General features: G+C 68.3%; 1 protein-coding gene across 4 annotated transcripts in view; it reads right to left on the bottom strand.

Annotated features, from left to right (window-relative positions):
• Nucleotides 1-176: 176 nt before the first annotated feature.
• Nucleotides 177-27776, bottom strand: part of MTA1 (metastasis associated 1) — a 30292-nt gene continuing 2692 nt past the window's right edge. Inside the window, exons 2-22 of one of the 4 annotated variants that reach the window (XM_046007695.1) lie at nt 19482-19549; nt 15269-15362; nt 12254-12304; nt 12037-12163; nt 11906-11969; nt 10743-10860; nt 8461-8563; nt 7801-7900; nt 7288-7476; nt 6331-6405; nt 6186-6244; nt 5813-5928; nt 5494-5645; nt 5212-5401; nt 5008-5097; nt 3864-4016; nt 3683-3718; nt 2083-2094; nt 1142-1173; nt 873-1024; nt 177-794 (exon numbers count right to left, since the gene is read on the bottom strand). In XM_046007695.1, the coding sequence (XP_045863651.1) occupies nt 644-794; nt 873-1024; nt 1142-1173; nt 2083-2094; nt 3683-3718; nt 3864-4016; nt 5008-5097; nt 5212-5401; nt 5494-5645; nt 5813-5928; nt 6186-6244; nt 6331-6405; nt 7288-7476; nt 7801-7900; nt 8461-8563; nt 10743-10860; nt 11906-11969; nt 12037-12163; nt 12254-12304; nt 15269-15362; nt 19482-19549 (2132 nt within the window). In that variant the 3' untranslated portion in view covers nt 177-643. Of the gene's footprint in view, nt 795-872; nt 1025-1141; nt 1174-2082; nt 2095-3682; nt 3719-3863; nt 4017-5007; nt 5098-5211; nt 5402-5493; nt 5646-5812; nt 5929-6185; nt 6245-6330; nt 6406-7287; nt 7477-7800; nt 7901-8460; nt 8564-10742; nt 10861-11905; nt 11970-12036; nt 12164-12253; nt 12305-15268; nt 15363-19481; nt 19550-27776 lie in introns of those variants that run through there. The other 3 variants (XM_046007696.1, XM_046007697.1, XM_046007698.1) reach the window with 3 other exon arrangements.

Below are 27776 nucleotides of genomic sequence, written 5' to 3'. Positions count from 1 at the left end.
GGGGCAGAGACAGAAAACAACAGAAACCCCAGCCCGGGGGCCAGGAGAGCGATAGGTCACGGGGTGCTCGCGGGGGCTTTGGCCATGCCCGGCGCACAGGGGGGCCTGGGATGGCCCGAAGGCCGCAGGCAAGGGGAGGGACAGGGGACAGAAGACACAGGAAGGGCTGGTTGGTTTTTTCTTTTTATGAGTTTTTTTTTCTTTGTTTTTTTTAATATGAAAATTACTTGAAAAGACCAGGGGCCAACCCCACCAGGCAGCTCGGCCAGCCACTGACCGTGCCGATCCTAACATTCCAGATGTAAGTTACAGAGCTTAAGTTCATCTACAAAAAAAGTAATAAAAATAAAATTTAAAATGGCACCTTCAACAGAACACAACGAGACTCCTGGCCGTCCCGCGAGGCCCGCGCCTGGTGCAGGCGTGCGGGGACGGCCCCTCAGCTCCGCTCCGGCCAAAAAGTAAACACAAAGCTAAAAACGGCTCCTCGGCGTTCGGGGAGTAAGCGAGACGGCCCTTCTTCCCGCGGCGTCCCCGAAGGAGCGGCTTCTCTGCGGTGGGGCGGGAGGGGGCTACCAAAACCGGGCGGCGGGCGGCGGGCGGGGGCTGTGGCCGCAGAGGCCTCGCGGGGCCGGGGGGGCGCCTAGTCCTCGATGACAATGGGCTCGTCATTGACGGGGGCCGGCGGGGGCGGCCGCAGCGGCAGGGCCTGGCTCTGGCGCAGGGCGACCGGCTTGTAAGGCCTGCGGGCCGCGCGCTTGGTCTCCGAGGACGACAGCAGCTTGCGGACCTTCCTGTGGACACAGCGACGCCCGCGGGTGACGAGGGCGCGGTGGCCGCCCCCACTCACCCGCGGCCCGGGGAGGCCCCACCTGGTCTCCTCGGTGGCCATGTAAAAGACGTCGTCGGGGGCGTCAATCCAGTTCATCCGCCGCCGCTTGACGGGGGGCAGGGAGCCCCCCCGGATCAGCCGCACTTTGGTGGGGTAGGACTTCCCGTTGAGCAGGAGGTTCCGGCTTGGTCCCTGCGGCAGGGGGAGGCGTGAGGGAGGCCCCGGGGACCGAGGGAGCCATGTGCACGCACACATTCGGGCAGGGGTCCTGCGGGGCACCCCCCCCCGCCTCGTCGCCGGCCCTCTTACCATGTGCCTGGTCTGCCCGTGGTTCGCCAAACCTGCCGGGAGGAAGAAGGGAACATGAGGCCCGGCGGCCGGCGGGCAGGGACCTGGAGCCACATGCAGCCTGGGCCCCTGGGGGATGGTGGCCGGGGGCAGAGGACACGGGTGCCTCAGCCTGCCCTGGCCCCGACCCAGTCCAAGCAGCCCCCAGCAGACCCCAGAGCTGCTGAGGCTCCAAGGACCACCTGTGGCCCAGCCTGCAGGACAGGCACCGCCGTGGGCTCGAGGCAGGAGGCCCGGTGTCTCGGGTCTGACAGCCCGCTGCCCGGCACGCAGGCCGCCCGCCCTCGCCTGCGTGGAGACAGACGCAGCAGGTTTACAGAGTAGCCAAGCAACGGCAAGCCTGGCCGTGAGCACTGCGGGGTCAGAAGCCCCTGCGGGGTGGTTCCTGCTTAGACTCGCTGCAGACCCCACAGGCCAGGCCATGCCGGGCTTTCTCCCAAGGGGGTCCAAGCGTCCCTCACTGACCCTGAGGCTGGCTGCCTTGGAGGAGTGAATGGAAGCTTCTAGAAAAGACCAGGCCAGATGCCTCCACCCTATGGGCTGGGGCCTGGGGCTGCAAGCCTGTGCCAGTGGCCCCCAACCGAGAAGGCCCCGTCCTGGGTTGTGGTTCACATGCCCCCAGACCCTGGCCCGGCGACCCCAGGGCCGCCACGGCCGCCCCTGCTCTACCGGCAGCAGTGAGCGCACGCGTGGGAGTGCCCACACCAGCGCCGGAACGCGCCGTGGGAGCACGTGAGCCCGTCCCGCCGGGACCCCAGACACGCTTCTCGGCCAAGGTCTGTGTCTTGGGGAGCCGCTGTCCAGCCCCCCCCCCAAAACCACCTGCTAGCTGGGGGTGCCGGGGGCAGGGCGGAGGGAGGGCCCCGCACCAGGCCTGCAGCCCCCGGCCCGGTGCTACTTACCCAGGTAAGTGCCTATCAGAGCGCCGGGTGTGGAGGGAAGAAAACACAGGGTTAGTGTGAGACAGTGAGCTCATGCACGGCCACCGGCCGAGGACCGGGTAAGGAGCAGACGTGCCGGGGGGGGGGGGGGGCCAGGTTAGTGAACGAGTGCCCCGAGGGTGCGGCCCCTGCCCAGAGCTCAGCTCATGCCTGCCCTATGGTGACCCAGCAGGCCGGCTGTGGCCTCCCCTGTGCCGGGCTCGTGCGCGTGGCCCCGGTGCCCCTGGGCAGGGGAGAGGGCGCACACCAACGACACCCGGGGGACCCGCATGCTGGGAGTGAAGTAGACAGAGAAACGCACCAATCTGGATAAACTGGAGAAATCACGGTTAATAAATTAACCTTATTCACCACACGGGCTAACGGCTTTTTACAAAACAAGCTCCGAGCCCACAAGCGGTACGAGCACCGGCTTCCACGTCTGCGAGCTGTGATCGGGGGTCCGCGGGGCACCTGCAGCAGAGGGCAGGCGAGGAGGCCGGCCCCACTGCTGACGCAGGGCGCGGGGCAGGCCCCGGCAGGAAGGCTGGGGGAGGGGCGGGCAGCCAAGAGAAGAGTGGGCAGGCCCGGGGCAAAGCCAGGCTGGACGGCTGCTGCCCGCTGCCATGTCCAGGTCCCTGTGCCTGGCCCACCACCGTGGGGGCAGGGGACTCCAGGCACGTCCATGCCCGCTGGCCCTTGCTGTCCGAGTGCCGACCCAGGCCCCCGAGCCTCCTGTCACCACGGGCCACGAGTGCATTCCTCCCATCCTTCCCTCCGGCCTGCTTCCCCTCTGCCTGCCTCCCTCACGGATCCGGCCGCTAGCTGACCCTGGGGCAGCCAGAGCCACTGGGACCCACAGGCTCCCCACAGCCGCCACGCCACCCCTCTGTCAGCACCTCCTTCTGGAGCAGCCCCGGAGCCCATGGGTGCCCCTTGCCCAGCTGAGAAAGCAAAGCAAGACCCTGAGCCACTGCAGGGGGTGACCGTGGACAGGCCTGGACGCGTGGGCACCCTGGATGCTCGACAGTGGCACCCGCTGCCCGTGCCCTCTCAGCCAGCCCTGGTCCCTTCCCCTGGGAGCCCCACCCCTGCAGGGCCATGGCCTGGATCACGCCCACAGCTCGGTCCTATCTGCCTCCGCCATAGAGGCCAGCGTCCCAAAGCCCCCCTCACCCCAGGCAGGGCGCGTAGGAGGGCTGTAGGCACAGCACGGGCAGCCACGGGAGCGGAGGCTGACAGCATGCGGGCAGTCACAGCACGACGGCGGGCAGTACAGGCAGGCGGGGGCGCCGGGGCTACCCGAGCACAGACAGTCCACTGACCGGGCACCGGGAGGGCGGGGACGACCCGCGAGCCAGAGGCCCCAGGGAAGGACACAGCAACTGGGGGCCTGCGAGGGTCCCCTGCCCAGTGACGCGGGAGCAGGGGGGAGCGCGGGGAGCGGCCCGGCCCGCGTGGACTGCCCCGTGAGCGTGCCCCGAGCCGCCCGCCGTGCACCATGCACGCGAGAGCACAGCACACGCAGGCACCGCCTGGGGGCTTGCACGGCGCCCACGCCCGCGGCCGCCCCAGGCCTTACCCCTACTGGGCATCAAGAGACGCTTCTTCATGCTGCCTGCCAGCGCCCGGCGGCGGGAGAGAGGAGAGAGAGCACGGTCAGCAGGGCTGGGCCAGGCGGGGATGGCGCGGGGCAGCCCAAGGCCGGCAGGCCGCACCGGCCGAGCACGCAGGCCCCACCTGGCCACCCAGCGGACACTCACCGTCGACGCCGTTGTGCTGTTCGTAGCTCCTCTTGCCCAGGATGGTGGGGGAGCCGTTGTTGATGACCGGGGCCGACTTGGCAGGGGTCAGCCCGCCTAGCACGCCGGATACGCTCTTCACAGGGTCGGGCTTGGGGGGCCGGGGATGGGTCTCTGTTGGGAGCCGCACAGGACGGGCTGCTTTGTGGGAGGCAGATGGCAACAGCCGCCCCCCAGGCCCCACTGCGACGGGGGATGACCGCGGGGCCCGCTGGGGCAGACCGCCACCAGGCCCGCACCTCAGGGTGTTCTGGGAGCAAGGAAGAGCCAGGCAGGGCTGGGCCCCACCGGTCACTGGGCACACGCCAGGAGCTCCCAGGCTCCAGACACAGCCCCCAAAACAAGCAGGCCCATCAGAGGTATCTAGGTCTGGGCCACCGGAGCTGATGGCAGGAGGCTGGCCGCTGGCCAGGCAATGAATTAACAGCCGGCCATCCGAGCCAAGGACACGTCCCACTAAGGGCTGGGCCATGGCAGGCTCAGGCTCGTACCTGCCAAGGCTCCGCAGCCCTTGGTGGCTCTCAGAACCGGGCAAGGCTCAGACCCACCACCCAGACCCTGGACACTGGATGACGCAAGACCCACTTGTGTGCACATGAACACACTTAGCTCATGGCTCTGGAATGTCCTTCACAGAAGGTCAACCCCCTCCGTGCTGGGAGGGGCTGACTCACAACCCGGTCCTGAACCCAGCAAAGTAGCCAGCCCTGCTCCCTCCCGCCCTAGCAGCCGGTGGCTGAGTGGTGGCTGGCCGAGGGCCCGCCCTGTGAGCTGCTGACCCGCGCACATGCCGCTCACGCCGCAACGGGCCTTCCTTTGGGATAGGGGCGAAGGAGCAGACTGCAGGTGCCCACTGTGGACGCTCATCCTGGGTATGTCCAACCCAAAACCCCAGAGCCCTCCAGATCCCCCCCACAGCAGGATGGGGTGGGGTGCAGGGACCACGGCAGCTCAGGCCCCAATCGCCCCTCCAGGCCCGGTGTGGTGCGAGATAGCCGAGGCGCAGGCCAGGAGCACAGGGGCGGTCAGCAGCGGCATGGAGGGTGCCCCCCGCAGGCGCCCCTGAGCACACCAGCCACGCCGTGCCGGGGAGGGGCAGGCTCACCGAGATACCGGAGCACGGCTTCCAGGGGCTTCCGCACGGCCTGCTTCAGCACCAGCGGGCTCTGGGAGGCTTCGGGCAGCCGGGCCGTGCCTGCGGGGGCCAAACAGGTCAGGGGGGTGGGGGCAGGGGCGGGAACCCCACCCCCACGTCCCGCGCGTCCCCCGCCCCCACAGCACAGCCTGGGAGCTGGGGGCCGGCACTCACACTCGGCCTTAATAGCCGCGCTGTTGATGGGCACGTAGGGGTGGCGGGCGGCGTGCCACGGGCGCAGGATCTCTCGGCACAGGCGGCGGGCGATGCGTGTGAGCTTGGTGGTGTGCAGGTAGAAGGCCTGTCTCGTCTTCATGGCAAACTTGGGGCTCCCGCTGCTCCGGGCTGGGATGCCGTGGGGGCTCTGCGGAAGGGGGCGCGCCGCCCCGACACAGCGCCATGACCGCGGGCCGCGCACCTGGCCGGGCGCGGGGGCGGGGGGGGGCGCCCACTTACCATGTTACTGCGGTTTGGTCCTGGCCTCTCTCCGTCTAAGCGGGTTGGCATTTTCAAGCCACCGTACTTCTTCCAGTACGTCCAGCAGGAGGCGCAGAGGCGACACTGCATGTTAGGGGGACCCCAAGAATACCACTGGTAAGACTGCGCGGCTACGAACAAAGTTGGAGACAGACGGGTCCTTAAGCAGAACCGGTGAACAGCAGAGAGCATCACACAGCGTCGCCCGCCCGCCCGCGAGCGCCCCCCGCCAGGACCCCAGGGCGGCCCAGGGCGCCCAGCGCGCGGGGGGGCCCCGAGGCCGGGGACGGGCACTTACTGTAGCAGCTCTCACAGGCTCGGCCGGCCCCAGGGCTCTGGCCCGGCGCCCCCGCGCCATTCACCACGCCTGCCTTGACGTTATTGACGCTGATCTGGTTCGGGTTTGGCTTGTTACTTAGGATGAGGGAGAGAGGGAGGCCGTCACGGGGCGCCGTGCCGCTGGGCTGCGGCTCCCGGGAGGCGAGCGGCCCCATCCGCTCCGGCGGGCGCCGGCACTCTCCCCGGCGGTCCTGGGCGCAGCGGCGGCCGGCTCCGAGCCCCGTCTGTGCCCCAGCTCTGGCTGGCAGAGCCGTGCTCCGGCCAGAGGAGAACCGCCCCCTCCCGCCCAGCCCACGGCCCCAGGGCAGCAAGGACACGCCGGGCGCACTTACTAGTTGGGGATATAGACTTGCTTCAGCTTGCTCTCCGCCTCGGCTGCTTTCAAGCGTTTCTGGAAACAGGACACGGAGGTCAGGGAGGTCAGGGACTCGGCCGGGAAGGGCTGCCGGCCGGGGCGCGGCGTGGGCAGGGGCGCACCTGCTGCACGTATCTGTCCGTGGTCTTCCACATGTAGTAGTACTCGATGATGCTGGTGAGGGACTTCCAGGGCAGCTGCGCAGGACGGGGCAGCGCGTCAGGCAGCAGGGCCTCCCCACGCAGGGAGCCCCGCCACCGTGGCGCCGCCGGGCAGGAGCCCTCCCGAGTACGGCCACTTGCCGCCACGCGGCCCTCCCCAAGCCGTGGAGGGGGCTCTCGCCAGCCCTGCCCGCGCCACCTGGGGGACCAATGTGCTCCAGGCGCGGACGAAGCACGTCTGTGGTGTGCACGCAGCCTGGAAGCCTGCCTCGTGGCATGCGAGACTCAGATGCTGTCTGCACGTTGACCCCGACCTGCTGCCAAGGGGGCCACACGCTCGTGGTGGGGTCCCGTCCCTGCGGCCCCGCGTGTCTGGCCAAGCGCTCCCTGCGGCCCCACCTTCCGGCTGCTCTCGCTCACCATGTCTGGGACCTCAGCAAGTCCCTCCTACGTCAGACTCCGGAGCGTGCGGACCTGGCCCTCTTCTCTGCCCTCCACGGGCCTGTCTACCCATGGCAAGTCCCCTGCGCCTCCTGAAGGCTTGCTGGGATGCCCACCCGCGACCTGGGATGTTCCTCCTCAGATGCCGGCCTGCCTGCCTGCCGTGTCCTGGCCCACCCAGAGCCCCTGCCGCCTCCACGGACGCACTCCCCACAGGGCTCGCCGTGCTCGACGCAGCTGTCCCTTTGGGAGCGCGTGTGTAGTCTGGTGTGGCACGAGGACAGGAGGGGTGCGTGAGGCCACAGGCGCTGCCCGTGCTGGGACTCCCAGGGGTTCACGGAGGGACAGTCCTCAGTGGACACAGAATGAGGACGCGTGAGGAGAGGCTCGGCGGCTTTGTGAGAAGCCATGAGCGGCAACCAAGCCAGGAGGACCCGGTGCTGGCCCGGGGAGGTCCCGCGCGCGCCGGGCACTCACGAAGTCTTGCTGGATGTCTGTGAAGTCTTTCCCGTACTTCTCCAAGGCCTCCTCAAACAGGCTGGCCTCAGAGGCCGACCACTCCTCCATCTCGTCCCTGCAGAGCACGGGCCCGCCCTGAGGCACCAGCGCCGAGATGGCCTTGGCGACGTCATACACGCTCTTGTGCAGCGTGTCCATGGCATGGAACTGTGGCGGGACACACAGGGGTCACGCAGGCCCGCCCGCCCGCAAGGAGAGGAGGACGGACCCGGGAGGCAGCTGGGGGTCCGCGGGGATGCTGGTGGGCTTGGTCCCGGGACGAGTCTGCGGGGCTCGCGGAGAGCGGGGTAGACACGTCCCACACGGAGCCGGCAAACACAGTCAACCTGTTTCCTCACCCCCTCCTGTCCCTGCCCACCCTGGCTAGTGTGGGAACTCGTGGGGAAATGAGCCCCATGAGGGGCGGGGACGGGGCGGGGACGGGGCAAGCCACCACAGGCCCCACCCGCACCAGCCGGGGTCCCCACTTACCAAGGTGATGTCCCGGGAAGCGGCCGCAGCGCTCATGTGCAGGCTGGGCTGCCGGACGGAGCTGCTGCAGTCCAGGGCTCGCGCGAAGGTGCCCACGGAGCTGGGGGTGGGGACAGGGACCGCTGAGCCCGGCGCGCAGAGAGACCCCCCCAGCCCCACCCAGAGCGCACGAGACGGCAGGCCCCAGCGACGTCGAGTGTGGTTCAGCTTCCCGAGCCCCTGGCAGGGTCCCCCTTCATAGTGAAGGCTCGGGGTCCAGCTGAGAACCATGGGGGCCCCCTGCACCCGCACAAGGCCTCCCCACCGCTCACCCAGCCCCAGGGCTCCACAGGGACAAGGAGTAGGGCTGTGCCCTCCTTGGACCACTGCCTCCCTTGTGGCCCGGGTCTCAGGGGCCGTGTCCTTCCTTCTCGGCTCCCCCAATCCCCACCCTGCTCTCTGCACACAGCAGTCCACAGCCCGTCCAGACAGGGGCAGCATCTCTGCCCAGTCATCCAGCCCCAGGAACAGCTCCGTCTGTGCCCGGCAGGTCGGCCTCTGCAGGTGCCTGGCCCCCGAGGGATGCGGGCAGGGGACCAGGCCCCGCCTCTCAAAGCTGGAGCCGCCCCAGGACCCCACGAGCAGTCTCTGTGTCCAGGGAAGGGAAGGGAAGGGACCCACCGGGCCACCACCAGGAACTGGTCAATCTGCTTGTCTATGAGCGGGTTGTGCGCCTCCCACACCTTGGTCTCCAGTCTGGACTGGTCACGGCCGTCCTCCTCACCTGCAAGAAACACAACGGTGACCCCAATGAGACCCTCAGACCCCCTCAGGCTCACACCAAGGTCTATCAGAACCAAGGGTCTGCCCGCTTCTGGCGCCCTGGCGGACGGGACCGAGGGCCACTCGACCCCCAGCCTGGTGAGCCCAGGAGGCGAGGCTGCCATCGACGAGTTGGCACCCAACACATTTTCCGCTCTGCAAACAGCAGGCCAGGGCCGGCCGCTGGGGGCCGGCGGGGCAGGCGTGACGACAGCCACAGACAGCAGGTTTTGGGTTTGCTGACCCGGCTCCAGATCCTGAGGCAGTGCGCGGTCCCGCAGCTGGGACACGGGACACCGACACGGCTGCGTCCAGCACGGGCATCTGCTCAGCGTCCTGCCCCTGGCCGCGCTTCGCCCCGCAGACGCCAGAGCTGGGCTGGAGCCCGCGATCCGGTGGACGGGACGGCTTCGGACAGAGGAAGCTCACGAGCAGAGGGCGGCACAGGAGACCGCCGGGAGGGTTCACGCCCCGGCATGGCCGGCCAGCGTGAGCGAGGCACTCCCTGGCCCATGGCCACGGCCACAACCTCTCAGGCCTGCAGGCTGCCCGTGTGCCGGTGACCCGCTCTGTGCCCCTTGCTTGTGGGGGCAGCAAAGTCCAGACCGAGGTCAGGGACTCTCACCACCGTGTCCCCCCTGCGTAAGGGCCCAGCCCACCCACCGTGGAGTCTGCGTGAGCAGGCGGCTTGGGCCGGGCTCACAGTCGCCAGAAAAACACGTCCTCCCTCGCCACAGGGAAGGTCAGGCCTCGTGGGCCCAGCCGGGGTCAGGGCCCCCCACCGCAGGGGTGCGGGACAGAGAATCCGGACATCCCTCCTGGTTGCCCCGGACGGAGGCACAGGCTGAGTCCGGGTGGGATGTTCCCGGGGTCGTGGGTGGTGTCCTTCCTGGGGCGACTGTGTGTGGAGACCCTCGCCTGGGGTCCAACGCCTCCCACCACCGAGCCTAGGGGCCAGCCCACGCTAAGCCCCTGCGGCCACCACTCCGCTCCCACTTTGGATTCAAACGCGCTGCAGGCGGGGTGCGATCTCGTTCCCTGGGAGGGTCCTGGGCTCCAGGGGCGAGACCCCCTCGCTACAGCACCCAGGAGCTCGCTCAGCCCAGGCCCGGGCCCTGCACCCGAGGCTGCCCTCGTGGCCTGGCACCCGGCTCCCTGCCCGGGAAACTGCGGGCCTCAGACACAAGCCACTCGGTCCTTCGGTCAGACCGGCCGCCATCAGGACGGCGCAGCTCGTGGTGGGGCGTGTGCTCAGGGAAGCCCCCAGACGCGGCCCGGAGCCAGAAGGGGGGACGCAGGGCAGGACAAAGGGACCCTGTGTGCTTTCTGGTGTCCTGCTGTGGATCCTCCCCCACGCCTCCTCACGACCAACCGCCCCGAACAAAGAACAAGCAGCCGACACGGAGGGAAGCTGGCAGGCGAGCACACACGCGTACTCGGCGTCGGGCGTGTGCACGGAGAGTGGGCAGGCGGGCACACGCACGTGAAACGAAACAGCGTCAACACCAGACCAGCCTCGGAGAAGGGGGCGCCGCACGCACGAGGAGCGCCGCAGGTCCCGGGAAGGGTGCGTGTCCTCTGGGAAAAGCAGACCCCGGGCCCTTGTCCAGCTGGCCCAACGGAGCCCCGGGCCCACAGACCCAGCCGGGCTGGGAGTGGGGACGCCACCCTGGAGCACTGAGCGCAGCAGAGGACGCAGGACGGAGGCAGGGCCGGCTGCAGGGAGGAGCTCATGGTGGAGCCCCAGAAAGACGCTCACGGCGACTGGCCGCAGGCTCACCCGCGGGTCCTACGTCACAGCTCACGACTCTCTCGGCAGAGAGAGAAGCAGGGACGGGAGCCTGGGGGAGGGCAGGGGCTGGGGACACCAGCGGGCCAAGGGCCCCAGGCAACACGCGGCTGCAGACGCTCAGGCCTGGCACCCCTGCACCGGCTCGCGGGGGGAGGGATGCGGCCGCCCAGGCGCAGCCCACACTCCTCACACCCAGCTGCCCACGGCCCGCGACGCCCACCGGACAGACGCACACAGCCTCCCCCCACACAGGCCACGGGCAGGAGCCGGCGCCACGCGCAAATTCATCCAAAAAGGTTTTTTTGGAGACAAAGCTCAAGAGAGCCTCCGGCCGCCCCCCTGCGCCCACCTTCCTTCAGCAGGTCAGTGATGTCCGCCTGGTACCGGTTTCCCACGCGGATTTCTCCCTTATCGGCCAGCAGGGTCTTCTGCTGGGGGTCGTAGACTAGAGAATAGAAGAAGAAATCCTGAAAGACAGCACACGACGTGGCGTCAGCAGGCCGCCCGAGGCCCGGGCTGGAGCCCGCGCCGCACACGGGGAGCCCGCGCTGCCGGCCGTCGCCGGGCCGAAGCCCTGCAGAACATTCGGGGAGCGACGCCGATGCGTGTGCTGCTCGTGCGCAGCCACTGAAGGAGACGCCCGAGCGCCATGGAACATTCTGGACCCGACGCCCAGGCGGCCCGCCCTTCTGACCCCCGCGGCCTGCGTCGGACATTCGGCCGAGTTTCTCAGAAACCACGTCGAGCTGGCCGGCGCCCGTGTGGGCTTAGGGGTCTGGGCCTCTGGCTCACCCCGGAGGCCGCCACGAGCCTCGCTGCCCGATGCCCCGGAGGCCGGACCGGACACGACTACAGCACCTTCAGCACGGCCGGCGGCCTGTTTGCTCACTCGCAAGAGCGAGGTGCTTCCTAAGCCAGTGAGCGGACGCTGGCAAGAACAGCCGGGCCTCGCCTCTGGGACGCACGGAGGCTGCCTGGCTCAGCCCCCGCACGGGTGCCCCCGCCACCCTGCACCCTGCCCCCCAGTGTCCGGCGCCTTCTCCGAGCATCTGCCCGCCTGCTCTGCAGGACCGTCTGGGGGCCTGTCCCCTCCGGGCAGCTCCGCAGGCTCCCGCCTCCCGCCGCCCGCGGTGCACACAGGAACGGCCGAGGCGGGGAACACGTGCGCCACCACAGGCCACCGCCCTCCACACCGTCCGCCCCCACGGACACATGCGTGTCTGGAGACATTTTCGGCAGCCAAACCCGGGGCGGAGGGGGCTCGGTAGGTAGCAACCCACAAATACATGAGGTCCCCACTCTTCTCTGGGGGACGGGAACGCGCTGTGGCCCCAAGCCCCTGCCAAGGCTGACGTCTCTGGTTTCACAGAAACAGAAGCCCTTCCCGTTGCCCGGCCAACACGGCTGTGGCTCACAAAGGTCAGGGTCCTCGTGACGACCTCTCCGGGCTGTGCCCCTGCCCGTCTTCCAGGGCGGCAGACGCCACCCCGGGGACCCTGCGGCCGGCCTCACCTCCCGCTCCAGGTAGGACTTGAGGGACTCGGTCTCGTTGAGCAGGGTGACGCTGCACTTCCCTCTGCAAGAGGAGGCCGCGCGTCAGCGGAGCAGGGCGGCCCCCCGGCACCCTCCGGGCCGCCGGCTACCTGATGTGAGTGGCGGGCAGCGACTCCAGCTGCCGGGACAGGAACAGCTCCCGGTGCCGCAGCTGGTGCTTCAGCTTCTCGGGCAGGTCCACCATCTCGGGGTTCTCCATCTCCTCCTCCAGCTCTCCTGCCGGGCGGGGGTCCCGTGAGCCACCGCGCCCTGCCCGCGTGCCCCTCCCCCAGCCTGGGCGGCTCGGCTGTGGCGCACGGCTCTTACCTTCCTCGCCGTTGTCGGCCCCCGATCCGGTCTTGTAGCAGACTGACAGGGCTAAACGGACAGACAGACAGCGCCCGGACGGGGGGTCAGCCAGGGAGCCCTGCCCGCCCGCCCGCAGGCTGTGGGGAGAGGGAGCAGGGAGGGAGGAGTGGACGCGGGGCCGAGCCTCAGAGGGGACAACACGCAAGGGACGGCCCGGGTCAGGTCAGCGGTGCGTCCACCGTCCCGCGCGTGCCGACCCAAGGGGCCTCAGCCACACCTGCAGGCCTGGACCAACGCCGCCCGCAGGGAGCGCCCAGGATTCAGGTGTGCGTGCGTGCGTGCATCTGTGTACGTGTGTGTGCACGCGTCAGGGTACAGGGAAGCCCGGCACGTGGCCCTGGGGGTGCGGTGCCCTTGGAGGCACGGTGGAGGTCTGGGGCGGTGTGCGGGGCGTGGAGGGCCATGCAAGGGCAGGGGCATGCAGAGATCAGCCACCGCATGGGGCTCCTGCCCCTGGGCAGCACCTGGGCAGCCCTGGGTCTCTATCGGGTCTCTCGGCCGCCACGTGGCCCTCTGCTGCCCCCCTGTGGTGACTGAGGGAAGTCCCCAGGCGCCCTGGTGCAGACACAGGCCAGGGCTGCCAGGGAAAGGCGGTCTTGTGTTTGCTCCCGGGGCACGGGCCCCCAGAGCCCGAGCGTCCACACTGCTGGCCTTGCTCCGCCCTGCCCGCTCCCTGCACCCCCAGCCTGCGGACGTCCCGTGTCCAGACACCCCCCAGCCAGCCCACCTGCTCACGCCTGTCCTGGGACAGCACGACGGGCCCGGGCAGCGTGGCTAGGGACAGGGCCCGGTCAGTTATCCTGGGCCCCTCCCCACCCTGACACAAGCCCACCGTGGCCCATCAGAGCTGCCCTCAGCAGGGGTGAGGAGGGGCCCCAGGAGTGGGAAGGGCTTGGGTCCTATGTGCACCCCCAGGACACCAGGAGAGCTTCCCACAGCCCGTGCTCCCCACCTCAGCACTCCAAGCCTGCCTTCGGGCTTGGCCTCCAGGAGCCCAGGGAGTCACGGCTGGGGAGGCAGCCCGTGTGTCCCGGACCACCGTGTCCTGGTCCTGGACCCCACGTCAGGGGCTCCGCCCCCCCGCCCCACCTAGCAGCTAGCTTCGGGCATCCAGGGCGGTCAGCTGTGCCCCTGTTCTCCCAGCACAGAGGGTCCAGCTCTCCGGACAGCTCTGCATGGGCGTGCAAGGCTCGGGGCAAGGGGCTGTGGCCACGTGTGCCGTGACCTGAGGAGACCGTCCCGGTTCCCTCCAAGGGGTCAGGACTGAGTGGACAGCAGCTGGGACATCCCACGGAGGCGTCACTGCTGCGGGTCACCACGTGGCCCGGCGGTATCTAGCCCAGGCTGGGGCTCCTGTCTCTGAAGAAACCCTGTCAGCTGCCAGACGGGATGGGCCAGAGGCCTCTGACTGAGCAGTGGGCTCCCCGGGTCTCTCCCTCCTGCTGGAAGAAGTGCCCGCAAAGTGACCGCACGCCTGCCCCTGCCGCTGGGCCGCAGCACGGGCATGACGGCGGGCGGGTCTCTCCTGGGCTGCAGCAGCAGAACCGGCCCCACGGAACGCGGCTGCTGGGAAAACCACTAGGACACTCGGCAACCAGCACAGAGCGTGGGGGCTCCCAGGACGCAGAGGGAGGGTCCTCCCCGGGGAAGGACCCCATCGTGCACCCGCTACAGTGCTCTGGGGGGGCCCTCAGGGCCACTGCCTGCCCCCCACCAGCTCCCATCACATAACGCCAGTCCAGCGCCCTCCTGGAGCTGACCTCCATGATGCCCCACAGCGGGAGAGCCCGGCCCTGGGGCCACCGTGGGCCACGTGTGCCGGGGCTGGAGACCGTGTCACCCTGGGCCAGGCAGCGGACACAGGTGAGGAGATGCTCAGGCATCAACAGCCCAAGTCGACAGTGACCCCCGGTCCCACCGTTTCTGCTTCATCTACGACTAGACACAGGCTACCGGCATCATGAGCGCACAGTGGCCAGGAAACCGGGGGGGCACAAAGCACACCAAGGCCCAGGCCCACAGCTGTCCCACGAGAACAGACATGGCCCCAGCGCTGTCACCCGGGAGGCCACTCCCCTGGGAAGCCAGGCAAGGCCGGCCAAGCACCAGCTCGGCTGTGCACCCCTGCACAGTGCAGGGGCCTGTCCTGGGGCCCTGCTGAGCTGTGCTGATCTGCCGGGGGCCCCTAACCGTACCTCAGGGCTTCCGTCCCTCATCCCCGGACCCACCGCCTCCAGCCCCTCTAGGACACAGAGGGAGGCCGGGGTGGCCTGGGTGTGCAGCCTCTCCCACCACCATGACGGGGACAGGCAGGGGAACCACCATGACGGGGACAGGCAGGGACCCCCCAGCCGGGCCATCCTGGCTTTCCCGTGTCTGGATCCCCAACCCAGAGGGACAGCTGGGGCCCACACCCGCCCAGACACACCGGATGAGCTCACGAGAACAGTACCTGTGCCCAGGTGGGACGGCCTCTTAGGCAAGCTCTGGGGGACCAGTGACAGGCGGACTCCACATCCGCTTGGAGCTGTCCCCCCCCGACAGAGGCCAGAACCCCAGCCCAGGCTGAGGCACCTCCCACCCCAGGGATGGGGACACTGGGAATCCCCCCATCACTGCCTGCTGGAGGGGCCGCATGGGACCGTGGGGCATGGAAGCAGGTGCGGCCCCATCCCCAGACTGAGGCTTTCTGTGTGCAAGCGAGGACGCAGGCCCCTGGCTGGGAGGGGCGCTCACGCTAAGCTGCTGGAGCCCCCCAACACCCCAGCAGCAGCTCCCCAAGTTAATCCTGGGAGCAAGAAGCCCCAGGGAAGCGCACCGGGCCGGCGGTCCAGCAGCAGAGGGCCCAGGCGGTGGCGCGGAGAGGCCTCCAGGACCCCAAGAGCCGACCCTGGGGGTGGGGGGCGCAGGGCAGGTGGGAGCTGCAGACCCAGCTGCGCCCCGGGCCAGCCCCGTGGGAAGGCCGAGACTCACTGGCGTGCTTGTCTGCCAGGGCGATGAGGGTGCTGGAGATGTCTCGTCTGCGGTAGAAACACACCACCTTGGCCTCGACGTTTCCGTTGGCCGTCTGCAACAGCAAGGCAGGCTCTGAGAACACACGCCCCCCACGGACTGCTCGCAGCAGGGGCGGCCCCCAGAAGGGACCTGGGCTGGGACCTGTGACCCAGGGAGGGGATGCACGATGGGCTCCTACCCACCCTAGGTCTACCTTCCCTCCGCCCCTGCTGCCATCTGCAGACACAGCTGACCCTAGCCCGCCGGCCCAGATTCACTCCTGCTGGCCTTTGTGTCCCTCCCATGGCTCTTGCTTGCTCAAGGCCAGAACGTGGGACATCTGGTCACCAGAAAGAACGACCATGCCCCAAGGTTGGCCAAAGCCTGCCGTGCCTCCGGCCCCTGGAGCGCCTGCCTTCTGGCACCCCTCTGGGCCCGACCAAGGCCAGCACACCCCGAGCAGACCCCGGTGTCGAAACGGAAACAGCCAGGGCCATGTGGAGGGCTCAGTCTGGTCAGCGTCGGACTCTAGAGTTCAGTTCAGGTCCTGATCGCAGGGTGGTGGGGTCGAGCCCCACACTGGGCTCTGTGCTCAGCGGGTGTGTCTGCTGGAGATCCTCTCCCCGCTTCTCCCTGCTTGCGCTCGCCCTCTCCCAAACACGTCCATCTTGAAAATATACCCAGAGGCAGCCCGCGAGACACTGGGAGCCAGCAGTCGACGCCCCAGCCCTGGGGAGAGGCTGCGGTCCCAGCGCTCGGAGAGGCCTTTACGGATCTGCACAGAGCTCCCCAGACACAGGACGCTGAGGGACAGTCTCATGGGAAGGGGGGACCTTTTCTCAACTCACAGGGACATGAAGCTTCTACACCACGACTCCGTACAACTCAGTGCCTGCATCTCTATCATGACACAAAATCGTCTTTACGACTCAAAAGTTTTACTTATTTAACCCCGTGACGCCAACAATCCTTCAAGAAGTCTGGGGACTGGGGCGCCTGGGTGACTCAGTGGGTTGAGCCTCTGCCTTTGGCTCAGGTCATGATTTCAGGGTCCTGGGATCGAGCCCCGCATCGGGCTCTCTGCTCAGCAGGGAGCCTGCTTCCTCCTCTCTCTCTGACTACTCGTGATCTCTGTCTGTCAAATAAGTAAATAAATAAATCTTACAAAAAAACCAAGAGAGACGTCTGGGGACTTCCCGCCGGCGCACGGAGGCAGGACCCGCTCCTGGCCCCACACGCACGCGCAGGGCCGGCCCCGACAGCAACCGCCCCCTAGCGGGAGAATGGAGACTCTCCCACCGAGTATCAGAAAGGGGGGCAGCAAGAATGCTGGGGGACACCCAAGTCGGCAGCCCACAGGCACTAAACCGTTAAAGGCACCACCTGCCATGACAGCTACAGACCTGGGGACGCTCTGCACACGCAGGCTTCCTGACGCTGCCCCATGAAGGGCCCCAGATCACCACAGATCTCCCAGGAACAGCTCCAGAAACCGCCCGCCAGGGTCCAGACTAGCCGCATCCACCGGGCCGGGGATGCCCAGGATGGTCGTCAGGGCCACATAGGCATGGAAGGCGAGGTCGGACCCACGGCCACCGAAGCCTCATCCCGGGTGGGGTGGGATGGCCGCCCTGTGTCTGCAGGGCACAGCCCACGGCCCCCACTCTGGGGCCTGCTGGGGTCCCTGTACCCCAGCCCTGGGAACGGGCGCTGCCCTGCACAGCCTGGGCGAGGCCTGGCTCAGGCCGGTCCCTGGAGATCCAGGGCACCCAGGACTCCCTCTTCCATGAGCTCCCCTTGCTGGCGCTCAGGACTCCGGGGGGCCCCACCCAAGCTGTGGTCTGCACACACCCAGGCAGGAGGCTGGCAACTGTCTTCCGACATGAAGACAGCGTGCAGGGCCGGGGGCAGGCTCTCTGGGCGGGTCCCCAGACCCTCCCGGTGGGGGCCACAGCCCCAAATGGTCTACCTTCAGGGCTCTGTCGTACTTTTCTGAGATTCCCACATCCCGTGCACCAAACCAGACGCCGATCTCCTAAAACTCCGGGATTCCCTTCCAGCCTCTGCTGCCTTATGGGCTCCTCTGGCCTGGCCGCCACCCCGGGTCCCTCCCCAGGCCCCTGCTCCTCTTCTTCCAAAACAGCAACTCCCTGCAGCGCTGTGCAGACCCACCCAGCTCTGAGGAGAAACAGCAACAACTACCCTGAAGGCCACAGCCCAGGGTCACTGCGCTGACGCAAGCCAGCTCCGCAGGGCACCGCACGGAAGGAGACCCAGCGCGACAGGACCACTGCAGCGGGTCTGCAGAGACTCCCCGTTCACGGAAAAGGGGCAGACCACGGTGCCCTGCCCCGGCCCGCCAACACCCCCTCGGGAGCCAGGTCTGCCTCGCCCCACCTGCCGCGCAGCCCAACCCCCACCTCCCGCACTCCCTACTGACCGCACGCTGGACTCTGGGTCTCCGGGGAAACCCTCAGCTCCTCAGCTCACGCCAGGTTCTGGTTTTATTCTCGCCAACAGCTCCGCGTCCTCCCTTGCACCCGGGACTGCCGCCCACCCCATCCCAGGCCCTTTCTCTGCACCAGCGCTCCTGCCCCACCCTCCTTCCTTCTACAGCTGGTCCCACCGGCTGCTTCCCTCCGTGCATGCGGACGTGGCTTTCCACGTTCAAGGTAACCTTTGAACACCCAGCGCCTCTGAGCCCTTCTTCCTGTGCCTGAGGGTCCCGTGGGCGGGGCGGCCCCACCAGGAGGGCCTGCAAACAGACCTCCTGGTGGCCCTGCCCGAACCGGCCTGCGAGGTGGGTCCGAGTTCACTTCTCCAGCCAGGACTGAGCCCCACGTCCCACCCAGCAGCAGGGGAGGCTGGTGGGGCCAGGGGCGAGGATGCACCAGCCCACCCTGCGCCCGCAGACCAGCACCTCCCACCCGGCTCGGCCGCCCCCTCTCTCTCCACCCTCTCTGGTGCAGGGAGGGTCCCCCGAGGCCTCCCGCCTGGAGCACCGGCTGTCAGGGTCCCCCAGCTGCCTGCCCCGACCTGACCTGTAACGGGGCTACAGGCACGCAGACGCCGACACGGCGTCGGCTGCGGCCACTGCTGGGCTGGGCTCCGGCTATCTGTGCCTCACTGTCCCCCACTGGCCCCACAAGTGGTGCGACCTGCCCTCTAGGCATCAGAGCCACAGCGAGGGGCAGAGGCCAGGCTGGCCCGGTCAGGGAGGCCACCTCCGGCCACCTGAGACCACGTCCACGGCGACTCCAGGGCTGGCCCTGAGCAGCCGCCACCATGCTCTCCACCGCCACGGGAGGAGTCCCCGAGTCAGCACGTGCCAACGGGCGGGCGGGTGACCACGGGCTCCTGTCCGGCTGTGAGGCCGTCCACCCCTTCTCCAGCCATCCCTGGCAGGTGGCCAAAAGCTTCCCAACAAGGTGGCTGGAGGGTGCGTGTCCCAGCGGGGCCCATCGTGTCCTGGCTGCCTCCCTCGGCCCCGCCACCCCCAGCCCTAGCCCCGGGCCTTCCAGGCGCTGCCAGGCTGCTCTGACCAGCCTCGAGGGCACAGGCTCCCCGCCCCCCACGTGGCACGTGCAGCAGGAGGCTCTCGGTGAGCGTGGACAGCAGGTCAGGGCTCGGCTGCGACCCAGTCTGGTCTTCGGGGGACCAGCGCCCTGACCATCCCGCCCCACCCTGCCCGATCCAAGAACCCCTGGCCACAGTGCCGCACAGCCTGCGGTCCATGACGGAGCACAACGGGGGACAACAGGTCTCTCCCCGGCAGGGCCCCTCCCCCGGCAGCGCCAGCACCTCAGGGAAAGGAGGAGCCGCAGTGTCAGGGAGTCCACTGACGCAGGGCCGCACCCGCCTCTCCCCTGCTGCCCAGAACGCCTCCCATCTGGAGGCCAGCAGGAGAGCAGGGAGGGTGGCCGGCGGTCTGCAGGCCTGGAACGAGGGGAAAGTGGGTGCCTCAGTGAGTGGGAAAGAGGCAGCAGGTGGACAGGGGACCCCCAGCCAGGGGGACCCCACAGGGTGTCCACCCCAGACGTGTGCCAGACGTCCCTGCCCTGCTCTCCAAGGAGAAGGACCTGGGTCTAGGCAAGTGACCCTGGGGACAAACGGACAAACGGTCTGGGGCCAGCCCTGAGACCCCCGGTGGCCCTCGAGCCCCAGCCTCGCAGGCCACACGCGCACACGCTACCTTGTTGAGCTCCTCGATCCTGCGGATCAGGTACGGGTTGCTGGAGGAGTTCTCGAAATAGACGTAGTCTGCAACAGGAGTAGAGAGCGTCACCCCACAGCACGGGGCCCTGGAGACCAGCAGGGCCCTGAGCCCCCCACCCCCACGCCCTCAGTTCTAGGGGCCGTGACACAGGACGGAACGGAGGAGCTCGTGCCCCAGCATCTCCGTGGGGAACCGAGGGAACCAGAGACCTGCTGGTGGTGCAGGGTACGGGTCCAAGACAGGGGGAGGGGCCGCCCCCAGCAGAGGCCTGCAGCCGCCCCCTCAATCCCAGGGACCCACGCCAGCGGCCCCCAGGACCTCCGTCCCTCCTGATAAGATGCTGTGGGAACCAGACCGTAGCTTCCCCTGGGGACAGCTTCCCATGGGCTGCCGCCGGCTGAAAGGTGGGCCCCGGTCCCATTGGCCACGGCAGACAAGCGAGCACAGAAACCAGCAGGCCTGGAGCCCATGGCAGCGTGAGGGGGGCTGCTGGGCCCCCGCACCTCTTGCCCTGGCCCCAGGCAGTGAACGGGGAGACCAGGGCTTCCTGGGCAGAGGCCAAGCTCAGTGGGACGGGGACAATGTCAGGTGCCGGAGGAACGAGGTCCAGAGATCCTGCCGCCACCTGCCAGGTCCCCCAGAACAGCATGTCACAATGAGCGTCCCTCCAGCTCCACAGCAGGCGGCCTGGGCTCTGTCACGGGGAGGCTGGCAGGCTCCCGCGGAAAGCCCAGGGCAGCCACGAGGCCGCCCGCTGCCCGCCTCCCGCCTTGATGCTGCAGGTGCTCCACGGCAGCTAGGGCAGAGTCAGCTCCAGGCAAGGGCCGGGCCGAGGTCCCTACCAGCCTGCACCGGGAACGCCGGCCCCCTGTCCCCCGCTGCCCACATGGGATGCCCGCAGGCCCTCCCCCTCGCAGCTCTGCAGAAGACGGGAGGAGGCTGGTGGCCGCTGGAAGCCGCTTATGGCCTGGTCACGCCAAGGGCCCCACCGAGCACAGCCCCCGCCGGAGGACCTGGCCCAGCCCCACCCTCGCCGGAAGTCCCACGGGTACTGGGGGGGCAGGACGCACCTGCCCGTACACCCGCCTGCACACTTGGAAATCGTTGCTCAAAAAGCCATTTCCATACAAAGTCATAAAACTTTCATTCTAAGAAACGCGCGTGGCTCTCCCGAGGCCGCCGGGGCCTGGGCTGGCTGTCCTGGAAGGTGCACCCCGCCCCCCACGCCCCCCTCCCGTCCCGGCGGCCGCCGCAGCCCGGCGAGCACCCCCAGCACCCACAGAACCGCAGGCTCCGGGGCAGCGGGCTTGGCTGCAGGACATTACCCGCCGTCGATGAGAAAAGCAACGCGACGAGACAGTGAGCCCAGCGGACGCCAGCACACGCGGAAACACGTGCGACGGAGAAACGCCAGACAGAGCAAAGCTGCTCCTGGAAATGGGCCGCCGCCGCTCAGCCTCGGATCGGGAGGCAAGGGAGAGCGAGTGCCGCTGCGAGGGCGCGGGGGGGGGGGGGGGGGGGCGCGGTGAGCAGGAGCCGGGTGGGAAGGGACACACGGCAGCTCTGGGCCAGAAGCCTGCGGCTTGGGGGCAACGGGGCAAACCCAAGTTCGTGATGGAGAACAGCAACCCTGTGCCCGTAGAAGAAATCAGGCTCCAGGGCGCAGAGGGGCTCAGTCCACTGGGCCTCTGCCTTCCGCTCGGGTCATGCCCTCCCGGTCCTGGGATCAAGCCCCACATCGGGCTGCCTGCTCGGGGGGGAGCCTGCTTCTCCCTTGGCCCTCCTCTTGCTTCTGCTCTCCCTAAAGTAACAATCTAAAAAAAGGAGAAAGGAAGGGAGTATCGGCCCATGGACTTAACCACAAAGTCGAAACGGGCACAGAGAGAAAAGAGGAGAAACAGCGGCCCCCTGACCCAAGTGGCATCCCCGGGGAACCCAGCCAACACCGAGAGGGGACCTGACGCCAGTCCCATGCCCGCTGCAGCCGAGAGCAGACACAGAGACTGTGCGGGAACCGACGTGATGCCGCAGCCTCCGGGGTCCGTCCCAGAACGCAGGTTGGGTCCACATTGGAAGTCACTGCAGGGGAACGAGGAAGGCGGGCCGCACGGCTGAGCAGACGCAGGCACACACGCGGCGCGGACAGGGACTCTCCAGAAGCCTGGACAGGGGACACCGCCAGGCCCGCCACAGGCGCCGGGGGAGCCCTTGGCTACCCTCACACCGTCGCTCTCCTCCCGACCGGGAGCACGCCAGGCACAGCCCCGGGCAGGACGCTCAGAGCACAGAAATCCTGAGTCTACGCGGAGGCGACCGACACAGGAGGGGAGGGGGGCGAGCTCCCGGGACACACGTGGCACTGAGGAGCGTCCCTTCAGCCGAGGGCCCACGGTCCCGGGCAGGGACCTGGGGGCAATGAGACAGCGGCAGGAGAAGGGAAGGAACAGCCGCCCGCACAGAACCGCCGAGCGGCCGCACACAGGGTCGGTCTGGGGCCCGCGGGGCAGGAGGCCAGGGCAGGCACCAGGGCGGCATCGCCCGAGTTTCCACCAGTGACGCTGGAGGGACACGGCCAGGACCGTCTGCGTCACTGGGATCCGAGGTCAGTGCCCTGCGCCATCCAGGGCGACCGCGATACCCGCCAGTGCGGACGTGTGGTGCTGCTGACGCGCCTCGCCCTCGTGTGCGATGAGAAACCCACACAGAGCGTGCGGATGGCATCTGCCACAGCGGCCCGACCCATGGCACCCGGGGACCCCGCCCCGTGCGCCCTCCGTTCTGCGGTTCCCCCTGGCACCGGGGCGGCCTGCAGGGCACGCGGCGCAGACCGTCACGCACGCCGGGAAGCAGGGCCCCCGCGTGCCCAGGGTCGGCCCAGCGGCGCCTCCCCCTGGCCACAGGGTCACCCCACGGGGCTCTCAGAGCTTCGGCGCCGTTGGCGGTCGCCACAGCGTCCTGGCAAGTGCGCCAGGTCACAGGGCCTCACAGAGGACGGCCAGCGAGGAGCTTCCGCAGACACAGGGAGGGGGTGGGGGAGCCGCCCTTCCCCCTCCCCAGAGCTCCAGTTTCTCCCCGACGTCCGGAATCGCAGTCAGATTTAGCCCCCGCGGCACACTGAGCTGCTGCACGGCGGCCGAGGCGTGCAGAGACGGCGTCTACGCAGCATCAGAATCCACAGAACTGAGGACAGGGACGCACGCGAGGGCGGAGGAGGTCAGGCCGACCCGCGGGTCCCACGAGGCAGGAGACTCACACGTCCCCCACGGAGCCCCCAGCCCCCAGCACAACGTCTCTGAGCCCTCGCGCAGTCTGGAGCCTCCCACGGTTTTCGCTCCGTCCCGCGCGTCACGCCTGTGCCGGCCGGGGTGCCCCAGAGACACGGCCAGGGCAGCCTCCCCTCTGCACCCACGAGCGGGGCCCCGAGGCGGGTCGGTCTCCGGCCACAGCGCACGGCGGCTCTCCCCACACAGCGTCGGAGCAGGCTCCCCGCCACGAGCCGGCGGCCCCGCTTGCGTCTGCGCTGGGCCGTCTCCTCCCGACCGGCCCGACAGCACGCTCGCGGCAGCTGGTGCCCGCACGGCCCTCGGACCCCGTGTCCCCACATGCCGCCAGCCGTCCCACGCGGCCGCACGGTCACGTCAGTCGGGAAGCGGCTCCCGGCTGGTTGAGGAACGTGGGCAGGAGCCGTGGACGGCAGCACGTGTCCTGTCCTTCCGTGGAGAAGCGCGGCAGCGACGAGGGGCTCCATCTTCAGTCCTGACCGCCGTCCCCGCGAGCTGTGCGAACGCGGTGGCGCCAGCGCAGACAACGCTGGGTGGGCACAGTGGCCCTGGCCCCAATGCCACGCGGCGCTTTGCCCCTGAGCCAAGCACACAAGGACGCGCACACCGCTGGGGTCCGCACGCACACGGCCTCCGTGTTCCCACAGGGGCAGGTCACGGCACGGAGACCGGCGTGGCACTCCAAGCGCGGCCGTGCAGGACTATGTCCGCGTGACTCAGGGCAGCGCGGTGACAGCTTGGGTGACCTCGGCCGCACCTGGGAGACTCCACCACGACGCTGAGACAGGAGTCTCCTGCAATTCTCGCGTGCAGGACATGCCGCAGGGGTCCACTCTCCGCAAACGGCCCGCAGACAGCGCGCACCGTCCCCATCAAAACCCCGCGAGCCGATCCGGAGCCACGCGGGAGACCCAGACATCACAGCGGGCCGGACGGCCGCGCGGCTTCCCGGAGAGACCAGCGGCAGGAACCGCAGAGCCACGGGAAACCAGCGTGAGGAGGAAGCCGGCCCGTCCGGTGAGGAAGGCACCCAGGACTCCAACATCGGGGACGACTACAGGGCACCCGTGAACGTGCAGAAAACAACGGAGCCTCACACTTCACGTCGCACAACACCCAGCCCAACACGGGTCACAGACTTGAAGGTGAAACCCATGAGGGGCGCCGGGGGGCACAGTCGGCTCAGGCCATGGTCCCGGGGTCCGGGGACGAAGTCCCGTGTCGGGCTCCCTGCCGAGCACACACGTTCTCTTACTCTCTAAGAAAGAAAATCTTAAACTTAAAAAACCCCACAAAACCACAAAAATCTGTAAGAAAACAGGACAAAATCTCTGGGAGGCTGACTCAGGCGCAGATTGTAACGGAGGCACACGTGACTCCGGAATCACCAACGAGCTCTCCCCACTCGACGCCACCCGACTCTCAACACAGGACAAAGGGCTGCGCGCCAGCGAGAAGAGGCCCCAGGCCACGCGTGGGCAGCAGGGGCGCGAGACGCTCACCGTGCAGCTGAGCGACCCGGTCCTGGGCACCTTCGTCCTCAAGAAACCAGGACGTGTCTGCGGACCTCACCGCCGGAGTCCACGCCAGCTTCCCGCGTCGCCACCAGAGACCGGAGACGGCCCGCCGGGGTCTGTCGTCTGCGTCTCCAGGATTCGGGCTGAGACCCTGCCCCCCCCCCACGATGCCCCCCACCCCACAACGGTCCCCCTCACGCGACCCCAGGGCCCACACACCCTGGAAGGTGGCCTCGGCAGACACCAAGTCTGGGGGAGCCTGGGCCTCCCGGCGTCCCGGCGTCTGGGGCCGAGAACACTCAGCGTGTCATTCACAAACGGGCCGGCTTGTGGCATGTGCCGGGACAGCCCAAACGTGCACCGGCCAGCGACACTGAGCCCGCCTCGGAGGTCAGCATCTGGGGACTCCACCTCCAGGACTCTCTGCTCAGCGGACACTGGCGACCCCCGGGGCCGCAGACATGCTCTCCAGCACCCCGGGGCATGGCTGGCGGACGGGCCAACCCCGGCAAACCTGACCGTGAGCACACACACAGCACACACCCAGCCCACGGGACGGCACAGGGACATGCACTCCGGCGTCACCGCTGACACCAGCGGCGACCGCCCAGGGTCAGAGTCTGCTGGCCTGGCCGACAGGTGACCCGCTGCCGTGCAGGTTCCGGGTCAGAGACGCCTGACTCAGCGCATGTGGCCGGCACCTGGAGGAGTCCCCCCGACACAGGCGTGCCCTCGGGCGGCGCCCCGGCCCCCCTGCAGACGCGCCACACCAGACAGCGCTCCGAACGCAAGTTTCACAGGAGGACAGAGATGTGGAAAACGCGTCACTGGACAGGCCGGGGAGGAGCCCTGCTCACGGTGCGGAATGAGACCAGCAGGCAGCGCGTCGCCCCCTTCGACCGCAGCTGGGGCCTGCCCGTCAGCGACACGTGTCTCAGAGACTAGTGCGGGTGCCCCGAGTCCTGACGTGGGTCACAGGTCAAGGTGGGGAGCAGGCAGAGATTGGGACCCGCAGGAGGCACGGGGATGGTCCCCGGCAAGAACAGAGCCCGCGTAGCAGACAGCGGTCACGGCAAGGAGACCAGCCCATGGGGTCAGGGGCCGTAGGCAGCCGAGTGAGGGTCCCACGACAACACGGAGAGCTCAGCCGTGTCTCGCTGCGCCCAGCACCCACTCTTCAGAGTCCCCGCGGAAGCCACTCCCACCGGCTCTGCTGGGGACGGGACCCCAGCTCCAGGCTTCCGCTCTGCTCCCCCACAGTGGGGCTACCGGCAAGCCAAGCATTTTCTTTCTTTCTTTTCTTTTTTTTCAGATTTGGGGATGGAACCAAGAGAAACACAAGCAGTGGCCAGTATCCCAGCCTGGCAAGGGGGAGCCGGGCCGGGCACTCAGCCCCGGAGCACAGGACACCGAGTGAAACCCGACTCACGTCCCTGCCGGACCGTCCCCCGAACGGTGCCCGAGGGCCGCGGTACTTCTACCACCAAAACCTGGCCGCCCTCCTGCAGGGACCCCTCCCCGGCCTCCCACCCGCACACCCTACGGGGCTGGGCATAAGGACCCCCCAGAATATGGTGACAACGGTGCCGGCCCTGCCAGGACAGCCAGCAGCATGGAACCACGTCACCGTCCCCACAGGAGTCTGGAGCCAGAGCCTGCCTGGAGGGGGAGGTTCGCAGGACAGGGGAGGGGCAGAGACCTGAATGGGGCAGGGCCCCATGTGGGCACACGCGTGCCGGGGGCGGGGACTCCACTGTCCCCCTGGGACCTCCGCCCGCCCCTTCTCTGAAGACCCCACTGGCTCAGCCGCCTCGAGTAAAGGGTCAGTGGGAACCGCAGGCCCAGCGGCCCAGCGCGGGCGGAGGCTTCTCCGGGCCACACTACAGGGGGCCCCCCGGGAAGCCCTGCCCAGCGAAGGCCAAGGGTCCAGCAGGACCGGCCCTGGGGCCCTGCAAAGGGTCACCGCGCAGCGGTGGGACGGGTCACGAGCTCTCTGAGGCTTCCGACGGGACCCTCGGCTCCGCGGAAGCCGTTAAGCACTTCTAGGCACTGAAGACAGCTCAGCAGGGCCGCCTCCTAAGGCCGGTCGCAGACCACAGAGCCCGGCCCAGCGTAGGGGCCACCGGACATGCCGAGGGCCAGGGAGGGGGCACAGGCCCTGAGAAGAGGCACAGCCCACCCCCACCCCACGGAGGAGAAAGGAGGCCTGTTGGCCCCAAGAAGCCGGCCCTGCATGAGGGGAGGGCAGGCAGCGGGGACCTGAGCACTGTGTCCGCAAAGGCCAGTCCAGACCCCGGGGCCCTGTGCAGGCCGCACCTCTACCCCGTCTGTGCAGAGCCCTGGGGCAGCTGCACCCCGAGTCTGCTGCCAGATGGGCGGAGGCAGATAGGGACACAAGGGTCCCACGCCAGCCGGAGCCACACTCTGGAGAGCCGGCAGGCGGCGCCGAAGTGCAGCCCCATGGACACCCCCACACCCCCGCCCCGGGCCCCGCGGGGGCCACCCCCACGTCCACAGCCCCAGACGCCCGCAGTACTGCGGAGCGGGCGGCCCCTCCCAGAGGCACCGGCTTCGGACACTCTGACGTCCTTGACCCACGGCTCCTTTTTTATGAATCCTGGACTTTAATGCCAAACACTTCTCTCAAGACACACGGAAGGTCAAAGCAGGGCAGGGCGGGCTGGCCCGAGAGCCCGAGACAAAGGAGCACCCTCGCAGCAGGAGGTCCCTGAGCAACACCCCCTCCCCCATGGGCCTTAACAGGTTCGGGATCTTCCCGCGTGTGGGTCCTGCACCTGGTCAAAAGCGTGAACTTCACAAACAGCAACAGAAGCGTGTCTGACGGGAGGCCGGGGCCACGACAGGCACAGAGCCCAGAGCGCGGCCCAAGCGACCTCTGCCCAGTGGCCAGAAGCCTTGGGGAGCACCTATCCCCTCTGTTATGTACGTTTTAAAAAAGCAAATGACTGTCCATGGGCGCCTGGGGGGCTCAGTCAGTTAAGCCTCTGCCTTCGGCTCAGGTCATGATCTCACGGTCCTGGGATCGAGCCCCAGTCAGGGCTCTCTGTTCCCCGAGGGGTCTGCTTCCTGCCTGCCTGAAGTCCTGCCTACCTGTGTGCGCGCGCTCTGTCAAATAAATACATAAATAAAACCCAAATTACCGTCCAAGAGAATGGGTGTTGGCCCCCAGCAACGAGAGGAAAGAAAGTGGGGACCCACGGGAAGCAGTCAGTCTGTTCAACGGTGACCCTGCTGGCAGGTGGCTTGCGGGTTCTGAAACCTTCCTCAACCCCTCTACTTGAAACGTGCGCCAGGAAGAGTCACCCCACAGCCCCCGCGGCACACCGCGGGTCCCAGAAGCCTGCCAACAGCGCGGGAAGGCAGACCCCAAAGGAGCAGAGGTCATGGACCCTGACCCCGCCACCCACAGTCCGGCCCCGCCTTGCCACACTCAGAGCCGCCAACAGAAGGCC

This window comes from Meles meles, chromosome 6, assembly GCF_922984935.1.
Source record: "Meles meles chromosome 6, mMelMel3.1 paternal haplotype, whole genome shotgun sequence".
Classification (NCBI taxonomy): domain Eukaryota; kingdom Metazoa; phylum Chordata; class Mammalia; order Carnivora; family Mustelidae; genus Meles; species Meles meles.
This window is presented reverse-complemented; position numbering and strand designations above follow the sequence as displayed.